This window comes from Ranitomeya variabilis, chromosome 5 (genome assembly GCF_051348905.1).
Source record: "Ranitomeya variabilis isolate aRanVar5 chromosome 5, aRanVar5.hap1, whole genome shotgun sequence".
NCBI classification, from domain to species: Eukaryota; Metazoa; Chordata; class Amphibia; order Anura; family Dendrobatidae; genus Ranitomeya; species Ranitomeya variabilis.
This window is the reverse complement of record NC_135236.1, coordinates 288,605,379-288,617,781: the sequence shown is the minus strand read 5'-3', so window position 1 is coordinate 288,617,781 and position 12,403 is coordinate 288,605,379. Positions and strand designations below refer to the sequence as shown.

The following is a 12,403-nucleotide window of genomic DNA, read 5'->3' as shown; positions in this document are numbered from 1 at the left end:
CCTGATTTTTAACCATTGGTGTAATTCCAACACAGCAATGCCTTCATAGTAATAACTTTATGTTATCCCCTAAGGTCATATGTCGGCTCCCGCATTTTTCCCCAGCAGATGATGGCTGAATTATTTATTTAACAGCCATGGGTGGAGCGTAGCGCTGCTCATAACTGTTAATCTGTTAAATCTCACAGTCAATCTCTGACAGCAGCTTGTGTCAGCTCGTCATTTCACGTGGCTATGGGATCCTAACACAGTCAGGCATCTGCTGAAGACCCTTGTGCCTGTCATTACAATTCTTCTGTGAAAGCCAGCCATTGCAGCTTCAAGTTTTAAAACATATGAAAAAATATAAAATAACAAAAATTAAAACCATCCCCTTTTTACTCCACTAAAAATAAAAGAATTAAAAAAATAAATACACAAGTTTGGAATTGCTGCATTCAGAACAGACTGATCTATCAAAATATATAATAAATTAATCCACAGTGTAAAAAGAAAAAAATTGAAACGCCAGAATTGTGTTATTTTTCACTGCCACAACATTCTAATAAAATACAATAAGAGGCAATCAAAAAAATGTATCTATCCAAAAATTAAAATTGTCATCTCATGGCGCAAAAAATAAGCCATCACTGAGCCCCATATTCCAAAAACTGAAAAAGTTACAGGTTTCAGGAAAATGGTTACTAAAGCTATTTTTTTTTTATTTTACAAATTTCAGAATTTTTTCACCACTTAAAAAATAAAAAAAAATGTTACATGTTTGGTATCTGCATACTAGTACTGCCACGGAGAACCATATTGCCAGGTAATTTTTACCATGCAGTAAACATGGTAAAAAAAAATGTGAAATTGCCCTTTTTTTTCAATTTCAATGCACTTGTAATTTTTTTTTAGCACTTTCCAGTACTTCACATGACAAAATTAATGGTGTCATTTAAAAATACAACTTATCCCACAAAAAAAAAGCCCTCATACGGTTATGTGGATGGAAAAATAAAAAAGTTAAAACTCTTGGAAGAAGGAAATAATAAAACAAAAACGGAAAATAGCCCAAGAGGAAGATGTTAAACTATTACCACTAATTAGTGTACACTAAATGCATGAAAAGTAAAATTAAATGTATTTTTTTTCAGGGAGAACCAGGGTATGGAATTCCTGGTCAGCCGGGATTAAAGGGAGACCCTGGGGAGAGAGTGAGTAAACTTATCATTCTGTTTCAGCTTATGTTTTGACCAAGTAATGTTTTAATATGCTACCTAAATTTATTATCTAGTACATGGCTCTATACACTATGTGTAGAACAGAACTTAACGCAGTCACCAGAGCTTATTAATTATCGATTTCAATAGGCTTTTCTACAGTACATCCAAAAAGCCCTAAGAACACATATACAAATTGTCACAATAGAAAAAATACCAAAAATGCGTGTAAAGACGTCATTAATCCGTTGGTTATTGAAATGCCTTGACTTCTGTGTCCATACAGTTAGGGTCTGGATCCTAGCTATTTATTTAGCTTTTTATTGCAAGTTTCTGGGGCAACTGACAGCTTAAAAAATGGGCACAGGTCTGTTATTGGAATCTGCATATTTATTACGTATGATGTCTAATATAAATTTAACATATTAAACTGTATGGTGCAACAGTTAAAAAGCAGGGGGTAAAATGCAGGGGAAAAAAGTTTGTTACTTAACTTTTATTTTATTTATGTTCTAATTGATTATTTGGGCATTTTTTGGGTGTAAATACTCTGTCTTACAAGACATTTCTGTATTGTTTGTCACCTAGATTTTATGACAATTTGCCGTATGTTCTTATTTATTTATGTAAACTAATGTCTATTATGTTAAGCATTAATAAGTTGTGTTTTATGGTATGAGTATTCTCAATGAGGTTATTATGGATTATGTTGATAATTATAATTGTTTGAAGCCACAATTGTTTATAATTTTATTTTTATTTTAGGGTAACATTGGATTATCTGGAAAACCTGGACCTAAAGTAAGTATATTGAAATATTGAATGAATTAATTAGGGTAAGTGGAGTGGTTAATGTTAAACCATTGTACTTTTTTTTAAGGATTTTGTTACAATAGGCATGTTTAGGGTCAAAATCAAATGAGGGTTATAGGCATGGGGTATAGTCTTTAATGATTATTTATCATGTAGTGAGACGTCTTACAGATAACCACCCAAATTTTCAGATAAAAAGGTGTGGACTTCTCAAAAAGATCATATAAAAGCAGATAAAATGTTAACAAATAAAAATAACTTGCTCCACTTGGGTAACATTGTTGCTTGCCGTGTCAGGCTAGTATTAAATTAATAATTTGTCCTCCGATTCAATGTTATTTATTTTTATATAAAATATAAAAAAGCAAACATAGAAAAAAAGCAAATGTGCCTACATATAATGATTAATAATAGTACAGAATAAGAATAATATTCCAAGAATACAAATAACCTAGCTCAAAGAGACTAATAAAGAAAGATGCTGGTTCAAAGTACATGTTTAGAGGAACAAAATCATTTTGAAAGAAAGGTCCCAAATGGAATTTGAGACACAGAGAGACAGTTGAAAGGAAAATAGTGAAACAAAAGAAGAGAAATTCAAATTGGGTGGAGGGTAGGAGGATTAACAAACCCATGGAAACTGAAGTTTCTGTTGGACTGAAAAGGGAATGTTACTTAAAGGTACAAAGCATTAGTAAAACCTCATCTGGAATAAGCTGTTCAGTTCCTTCCACATTCTGAGGCACCATCAGGCACTTCAAAATCATTGTCCCAGCACAGCATTCAGTTGGAGCGAAAAATAAAGTTCTCAGCCACCCACCCACAAGCCCAATCTCTAAATGGGCACATTTCCACGCTGTGTCCCATGGAAATGTTGCCATTTAGACTTGTAGACATGGAAGACTTCCGCCAAATCATGGCGGCAGCCATCTCTGTGTAATCGGTCTCCAACCGCCATTATTTCTCCCAGTGTGGTGCCCCCACCTTGTACCACCACGTGTCCAGGAACATCACCAGTGCCCGTGCCAACACACTTACTGGGATTGTCCACTTAATGAATGGCATGTAGACCGGTGCTTGTAGCCAAGGACACTACATTTCCCTGATGGCACACTGGGTGAACATTGTGGTGGCTGGTCCCACCCTGGCACAGCACATGTGCTACCAATGCCGAGGATTGCACCCCCTACTTTTATCAGGCTTTCCTCCACCTCCTACACCAATTCCTGCACTTCCTCTTGCTTCTCCTCATCCTCCATCTCTGATTTTGTATCTCAGAGCACGTCGTCTACATCAGCCAGAAGCTGGAAGGTGTGCAGCACTGCCTCAGTGAAGTGGTAACAGGCTCTGCTGAAGCTAATTTGTCTAGGAGACAAACCCCACACCGCGGCAGAGTTATTGAAAGGAATAACAGACCAGACAGATCTGTGGCTCTTGCTGTTGAACCTCCAACCATGCATGGTCATGATAATGGCCGTAATCCGGCAGCTGCGAAGCTTGGCAAGCTCACACACGTACCATGCTTAGACTACATATTCAACTTGGTAGTTTAGCTGTTTCTGAAAACCTGCCCAGATTTGACAGAGCTTCTGGTCAAGATATGCCACGTCAGTGCCCATTTCCGCAAGTCAACTACAGATTCAGCTGCTCTGGCAGTGCTGCAGCAGTGCATTCCAGTGCCAGCTCACCAACTGGTGTGCGATGTCACCACACTCTGGAACTCCACACTGCACATACTGGCAAGGCTTTGTGAGCAGCAGATGCCAGTTGTGGAATACCAACTCCAACATGCCCATCTCTATTCTGGTCAGCCTCCGGACATAACATCTGAAGAGAGGGCATGGATATCTGACATTTGTGCGGTTCTCCATGGCTTTCAGGACTCCATAAAGATAATGAGTGGCGATGATGCCATAATCAGTGCATCAGACAAGGTGACTGGCAACACTCACTGTGTAGAATGCACGTCCATATTGACCAAGGAACCCACTCAGTAATATATGCAGCAAACAAAAAAGTGTAGGCAGCGTCCAGTCTGAGGAGAAATTTAAAAAAAGCTGATGTTTTATTGCGCCATAGCAAATATAAATAAAAATTTAGATTACCAGTGGGTCTTTCTCCAGTACCATAATCAGTGCGATGATCCCGCTTTTGTGCATACTCAAACAGTCACTGCTCACAAATAAATATGAAGCTTTATCATATCATTTATGCATATCAGGTAGGGACAGAAGGAAGACATGAGACAGGGAGATATTACCCAGCCTCATCTCATCTGCTCAGTGTGGATTGGGTAACAATGAGGAGGTAGAGGCTGAGGAGGAGGAACAGGAGCTGGTTGCTAGCGCAACAGAGGCTAATACGCATAGAACCTTCATCCCCTCTCTCCTACAGGAGGAGGAGGAGATGAAGAGTCATCATCATGGTGGAGACAGGGAAGTGTTGGCTGTAGGGAGCTTGGCACATATGGCCGGCTTTATATACTGCTGCTTTTCCCTTGACCCTTGCATTGTATTCACTTTTGGCCCAAAAAGAGTACTAGTTGTTCACCCTCCTGGACCCACACTACAAGGAGAACTTTGTATCTCTTCTGCCTGAGGCGGAGAGGTCTACTAAAATGGTGCTATATTAGAAGGCCAATGTGGAAAATATGTTGAAAAAATTCCCATTAGACAATATTAGACAATGCTAGTGACAGGGGGCAAGCTTCGTTGCCCAATCAGGAAGACACACATCAGGTACAGCAGAGGCATGGGTACACTGTCAAAGGCCTGGGCCAATTTTTTGACACCCTACCAGCATTCAGGTCTTGATGACTGGGTATTTTTGACAAGGAAGGAAATGTTTTGTAGGGTCTGCTGAAAAAAATGCTCGGATTTCTCATTGACTGCCATTGTTCTCATTTCTCAGAATGAGCATCCAAGCATAAAGAATTGCTCGGTTCCCATAACGAGCATCTGAGCATTTTAATGCTTGCTCATCCCTAGTATTCACCTTTTGTTTTGCTATAAAGCCCCTAAAAATTTCTGGTGCCAGCAATTACCTTCTTAAGTCACATGCTTAGTGAGAGGAAGTCCACTTATGTGCAATCAAAGTGTCACATGGCCTGTCAGTAAATACACACCTTCTTTATGGAAGAGTGGGCAGAAAAAAAGACTTTACTTACACACAAAAATTGTAAGGCTTGTTTTGAGTTTGCCAAAAGACATGTGGGAAGACTCCTCAAATGTATGGAGGAATGTGCTGTGGTCAGATTAGGCCAAAATTGAACTTTTTGGTCACTAAGGTAAACGCTATGTCGCTATGGACGGAGGTTAACCTTCTAACAAGACAATAACCCAAAGCATACTGCTAAAAAACACTCAAGTGGTTTTAAGGAAAATGTATAAATGTTTTGGAGTGACCTAGTCAAAACCCAGACCTTAATCCAATTGAGAATCTGTGGTCAGACTTGAAGATTGTTGTTAACGAGAGGAAACCATGTAACTTGAAGGAGCTGGAGCAGCTTTGCCTTGAGAAATCGGCAAAAATCCTAGTGGCAAGTTGTGGAAAGCTCATAGATACGTATACAAAGTGAGCTGCAGCTGTAGGCAGCTCTACAAAATACCGTTTTATGGGGGTGAATAGTTATGCACACTGAAGTTCTGTTATTCTGTACTATTTGTTGTTTATTTCACAATAAAAAGAAAACCAAATGTTCACAGTTGTAGGCATGTTCTTTACATGAACTGATGCAAACTCTAAAAAAAAACGGTGAAATTCTAGGTTGTGAGGTAGCAGAACAGGAAAATTTGCAAGGAGTGATTACTTTCGCAAGCCACTGTAAGTGTGAAAATTTCTTGTTTGGCTGTAGTAAAGTATTCCTGATGGTGTATTTTGACCTAGCACCACTCTGCAGCCATGGATGCTTGCTGCAGCATTTTTTTTTTTGAGTGCCAGGATTGTCTTAAGATTCTTCGGCTTCTTCCATGTGCAAGAGGTACAACCAAGTCAATAGCTGATGCGAGTGCATCGTTGTAGAAAACGGTGGCTCTGTTTTGGAGTGAAGATATAATAGGCAGTGTTAGCAGAGACAGAGATCAGAGAGTATGTGATTGTCTAGAAGAGGTGAGAGGTTTCTGCAGGGGTTTCTATATGCTGGACTTTAGAGGCAGTTGAACAGGACAGGGAGGTTAAGTAAATGATAGTCAGATAGGGCGAAAAGTGAGGTCATGAGGTTAGATAGAGAACAGAGATGGGTTAAGTTGATGCCTAGGATATGTCCATCTTTATGGGTGGATGTGGACAAGGTTTGCTGATGTCTCCTAGATGTGACAGACAGAGGGCCTAAGACGCCATCTTTTCCCCTAGACACCTGCGGTGATGACCTCGATGACTCTTGCAGATGTTGTTGGTGGTTGAAAAATGCTTTAATGTCCCCTTGTGGGGAAGCACACCTGATAGCAGACTTAGATCTTCCCTTTATGGCAGTTTTAAACATCTTGCAAACTCAGGTGCCAACAGATTATATCGAGCCCAGGAACACATTTCCTCACAGAGTTCTAGCAAGCCACTTCCCCTTTATTAATAATTATTTTTCATTGCAGCATTGACTTCCAGGGGGTTGTAAATATGAAATAGAGTGGGATTTAAACACAAAACTTGAATAAACAATAAACACAAGGAAATAAATTTGAATTACCAAGTGACAGACTGGTAGCAGAGGAGAGAGGGCCTTGCTTTTAAGAGTTGCAAATATTTACACTAACTACAGTAGAAAAAGTCATTTTCTGTCAGATGAATAATTGTAGATGTATAGTAGAAAGTTTATTTTTGTGATCAAATTTGCAGTGCCATTAAAGTAAATTATTTTAAAGTATTATCACTAGACCCCCACTCTTCATATCCACATTCATGAATGTCATTAAATTGTCCTGCATCAATTTGTGTAATCCCACAAAAATGGCAACGATCAGATATAATTTAGATCAACACAGTTTAAACCTGTAAAGACAACCTGTCATGCCCTCACGTGCTATTAACCTGTAAATTAAATAAATTACACCCCTAAAAAGCAACATTAAGGATAAGAAGCCTAGAAGAGCTATAGGCTTTAAGGTTCCCTCATAAAACAGTATTTTCATTGTTTTCATTAGTAAAGGCTATGAAATGAGATTGATTTTAATAACAGCATTGTTCTTAATAGGGAGACGATGGTGGCAAAGGTCAAAAGGGTGAACCTGGAACTTCTTGGACTATGCCTGGAATAAGAGGTAAAGATGTAAGTAGAAATGGTAGAGACCTTACAAAACAATTTTAAATGTTTAAAAAAAAAATTGAAATTTCCATAATACTTTTATTACACAGACTTGCAGATGCATACAGTGTACGTGCAGTATGCACAAGTCCTAAAAGAAATAAAATTGAACCAAATAAAACAAATAAGTCATAAATATTAGATTTTGTCAGTTTTTTATGAGGAACAGCATGTGAACATTTAGAATTAGCAAATAATTTGAAGGTGAAATTACAGTTTGTTGTTTTCAATCAATGGAATCACAATCATGTGTGAGTGAGTGACTTGTTTTTATTAAGAACAAAGACCTATAAAAGTGTCTATGTTTATGTATGATCTCAGTAGAAGAGTTGTTGATCCTTTTGAGGCTGGAAAGGTTACAAAACTATATCGAAATATTTTGGACTCAATTAATCCAGTCAGACAGATTGTGTAAAAGTGAATGAAATTCAAGGCTAAAATTATCCTCAACACCAGTGCCCTCCAACAAAGATCAATCCAAGAGTAAGGTGTATAATAGTCAATGATTTCAAAACAGAACCCAAGATAACCTCTAAGCAACTAGAGGCCTCTTCCACATGAGCTAGTGTTAATGTTCAGGAGTTAACCATCATGAGTACTCTGAACTGCAATGGTGTACTACAGTAGTGTGCAAATCGCATACTTGTGGTCAGTGGTCACTTGACGGCATGCTCACGGCACCAGTAAATCCTCACAGTGTGCAGTGTAAGAGGGTTCACAAGTCTACAGTCATTTAAGCCATCTAGGTGGCTTAAAGTAGCACAAGCAACATGCAGCCTGGTGTTGTTGTCATTTTGAAAAATGCACTCTTTGGAGAAATGTCCATACCACTGGTTCTATGATTGATCCATTCTGTACTGCAAGTGAAATTGGACATTGCATACCAAGCCTAAAACATCAAAGTCTCTATACGAACCATCAGAACACGTTTGCCAAAGATTGGGCTATGAGACGTCCAGCGACAGGGGTTTCATTCACCTCATGCCACTGATCTCAAAGGTTATAATGGTGCAGTGCAAGATTACAATGAAGGCTGGAATGGAGATCTAGCTTCTTCCATGAAGAGTCCCTCTTTTTTCTTCGATGTAATGTTTTTCAGAGAATCATTTGGAGACCAATGTGTAACTCCATGAAGTGGCCTTTGAGAGGGAAAGTCACACCAGTTCTACTCCTTTGATTGTGCTGTGGAGTAACATAATGTACAGTCTCCAGATCCCTCTAGTCTTCATTCCAAGTACACTAACAGCTTGTTGTATTGATTTGCTCATGGAACCATTAGTACGGCCATTTCTCCAAAGTATCCCAGGAGCCTTTATTCAGCAAAGGGCAGTGTGCCTAAACGTGCTACTATGGCCTACAGCATCTCTGAACTTGTCATCCATAGACAATATCTGGGACATCATTGGTCAGCAATTGCAAAATGAGCTGCTATAGCAAACTTTGATAGTAACCTCGTTAATAGCATACCAAAGTGTGTAAGTGCACTTATTTTTGCGCTCTGTGCTCATACACGATACTTTGAAAACTTTTGTTTCCAATGATTTTCATTTTTTTCACCATTAATGGGAGCCTGTCACATGAAAAAACGCTATTAACATAGCAAAATTAACTGTGTTCCTTCTGACAGCGTTCGGCGTTCAGTTACAGGAGTGGCTCCAGTGTGGGTTCAGTAACCTCTCACTGTATAGGGAGCTGCTGTAACCGGGCCCCCGACACTGACTGACAGGAGGCCTTAATGCTATTAACATTATTGGACTTCAAATGGCCCATATTCTGTTCTTGCACAAGGGCCCTCTTCAGTCTATGCATATAACCAGAGAAAAAATCATAAACATAAACCCTTAGCCTTGTCCAGGTGGCAACTAAACAGAACAGACCCTGGCTTCTTATACACGGCTGAGCTAGCCACAGCTCGGTCAAACAAAACTGCAATTGTCCATAGAAACCACTGATACTTGTGGTTCTCTGCACATGGCCTGTGCAGACTTTTCTCAGAGAGGGATTTTGGCTTATTTCTCTCTCTTCAGTATGGTCACCTTTCCTGAGCTGGCTGACGTAGATGAACACCTAGCCTGTTCATATGCAAAGCTAGCCAGGTGCACTAATCAAAGCCTGCAGAGCTAAGATTTAACCTTAGTCTACTTGGCATTGCTAAACTATCTAGCTATCTACAAACACATACTTGAGATGCTTTCGGCCCTGTTTTTATTGGAACTACTTGCGTGACATACTTTGCAACTCATTAGATGGTCAGAGAGAGACGCTAGTGGTTCATTGCGTGAATTATTCACTGTTTCAGTCATATCTTTACTATAGAACGGCTTCTTATTTACACACAGCTGCAGTATCATCTGAATCTAGATATTTTTAATGGCGATGTTTCTTGAAACCATTATGTAATTTACAATAGCTACACAGATAGAAACTACATACAGGGTTACTGTATATAGTAAACATGTTACTCAAATCAATTCAAAACAGTTAAAAAAGGAGGGCATATGAGGACCAGAGAGATATGGGTTGGTAGTACATATTGTCCGTTATTTATAGTTTTGGAATCACTGCTCTGAAGTGGGCTAGATGGCTTTTGTTCCTCTGATGATGCCGTTGGTCCAAGCATGAAGCTAAAAAGTTGCGGAGAGGTGCGCACCTGAAACTAAATGTTGAGAGAAACCTTTTAAGGACCTGTGATATAAATAAAGGAAGTTGACAAAGCTGGAAATGATAATGTAGAAATGAGTACTTTATTGTATTGGATTAATTTCACGACAATGAATTGTTTGCCTAAATAAAAACTATTAGCATTCATTATCAGACAAAACTAATTTTAATAATAATTTATCATTTTTCTTTAGGGTGAACAAGGTTTAAGTGGAGATCCCGGTATAAAGGTAATGTATATTTACCGTAATAAGGAGTGCCACCATGCACCATTTTACATCTAATTGTGAAGTGTAGATTTTAGTTGACATGTGACTGTACACTACTCAGTAGTAAGTTTTGCAAGATTATTGTATTACTTTCAAGTTTTAATATTTACCCTAGAAAATGAATATAAAAACAAATAATGGTGTGAACATTACTAATTAAAACTCCAAAAGTCAGCTCTAGATATTCATTTGTGGTTGACTTTTATTCTCTTCTAGGGAGATGCTGGAATGAAAGGTGAACCAGGAGAGAAAGGACAGAGGGTAAGCTTATTCTCCATTTCTGCATAAAAAGAGACTAACGTCACACTGAAATGTGATTTGCCAACAGGTTGCAATCCGTTTTACCATTTACATATTCCATGATCATAAAAATATCTTTATTTGGTTCTGTTTTGTATATCATCCATTAGACTGTTATCAGAGGTAAAGGAGTGTATACAGGCTCAATTTCTCTTAGGTCTTATTCACAAGTCAGTATTTGGTCAGTATTTGCCAGCAGTGATTGATTGCTAAATCCAGGATTGGAACTTACAAAGAAAAACTGTAAGGCCTCGTTCAGTATTTGGTCAGTATTTTACATCAGTATTTTTAAGCAAAATCTGGAGTTGAACAATCAGAAGAAAACTATAATAGAAACGCGCCACCACTAGTGATGGGCGAATCCCCCGATATTCAGGATCGGCAGGTTCACCCAAATTTTCTGTAAAGTTCAAGTTCGGCGCCGGACCCCGAACTCGTACTTTACATATATGGGATGGGGCGCGGGGGCTGTAAAAAGAGCAGACAATTAATTATAAACATTATAATTATACTTACCTGTCCAGCGATGCGTCCTCCCATCCTGCTGTCTCCCGGCCGCATCTGCTTCCGGGGCCGCTCATTACCTTCTGCTGGTAATCACTGCACTCGGCAGTCTTCGGCTTTTTCTGGCAGTGTTCATGCCGTGACGTCACCGCACAAACACTGATGGAAAAAGCCGAAGACTGCCGAGTGCAGTGAATAGCGGCAGAAGGTAATGAGCGGCCCCAGAAGCAGATGCGGCCGGGAGACAGCGGGACCAGAGGACGCATCGCTGGACAGGTAAGTATAATTATAATGTTTATTATTAGCTAGATGGTGGCCCGATTCTAACGCATTGGGTATTCTAGAATATGCATGTCCACGTAGTATATTGCACAGCCCACGTAGTATATTGCACAGCCCACGTAGTATATTGCCCAGCCACGTAGTATATTGCCCAGCCACATAGTATATTGCCCAGTTACGTAGTATATTGCCCAGCCACGTAGTATATTGCCCAGTTGCGTAGTATATTGCCCAGTGACGTAGTATACAGCACAGAGGCACGTAGTATATTGCACAGTGACGTAGTATACAGCACAGAGCCACATAGTATATTGCCCAGCCACGTAGTATATTGGCCAGTCATGTAGTATATTGCCCAGCTACATAGTATATTGCCCAGCCACGTATGTCACAGGTTAAAAAATAAACATATACTCACCTTCTGAGGGCCCCTTGTAGTTCTGTCGCCTGTGTGCAGTGCAGGCGGCAGCTTCCGGTCCCAGGGTGTGATGACGTCGCGGTCACATGACCGTGACATCATGGCAGGTCCTTCTCGCATGCCATCCTTGCCACCGGAAACTGCCGCTTGCATGGGGCAGTCACCAGAGCGTCGCAAGGAGTGGGTAAGGCGGCAGAAGGTGAATATATAATGATTTTTTATTTTTTTTACTAATTTTAACATTAGATGTTTTTACTATTGATGCTGCATAGGCAGCATCAATAGTAAAAACTTGGTCACACAGGGTTAATAGCGGCGGTAACGGAGTGAGTTATCCGCGGCATAACTCGGTCTGTTACCGCTGGCATTAACCCTGTGTGAGCGGTGACTGCGGGGAGTATGGAGCAGGCGCCGGGCACTGACTGCAGGGGAGTAGGGAGGGACTAATCGGACTGTGGCCGTCGCTGATTGGTCGCGGCAGCCATGACAGGCAGCTGGCGAGACCAATCAGCGACTTGGATTCCATGACAGACAGAGGCCGCGACCAATGAATATCCGTGACAGACAGACAGATAGACAGAAGGACAGACAGAAAGACGGAAGTACCCCTTAGACAAATATATATATATATATATATATATATATATATATAGATATATAT

General features: G+C 39.8%; 1 protein-coding gene across 1 annotated transcript in view; it reads left to right on the top strand.

Moving 5' to 3' along the window:
• Positions 1-12,403, top strand: part of LOC143774986 (uncharacterized) — an 862,433-nt gene that overhangs the window by 327,860 nt on the left and 522,170 nt on the right. The window contains exons 47-51 of the mRNA XM_077262800.1: positions 1,134-1,193; positions 1,965-2,000; positions 7,198-7,272; positions 10,164-10,199; positions 10,455-10,499. Coding sequence (XP_077118915.1) covers positions 1,134-1,193; positions 1,965-2,000; positions 7,198-7,272; positions 10,164-10,199; positions 10,455-10,499 — 252 coding nt within the window. The remainder of the gene's footprint in view (positions 1-1,133; positions 1,194-1,964; positions 2,001-7,197; positions 7,273-10,163; positions 10,200-10,454; positions 10,500-12,403) is intronic.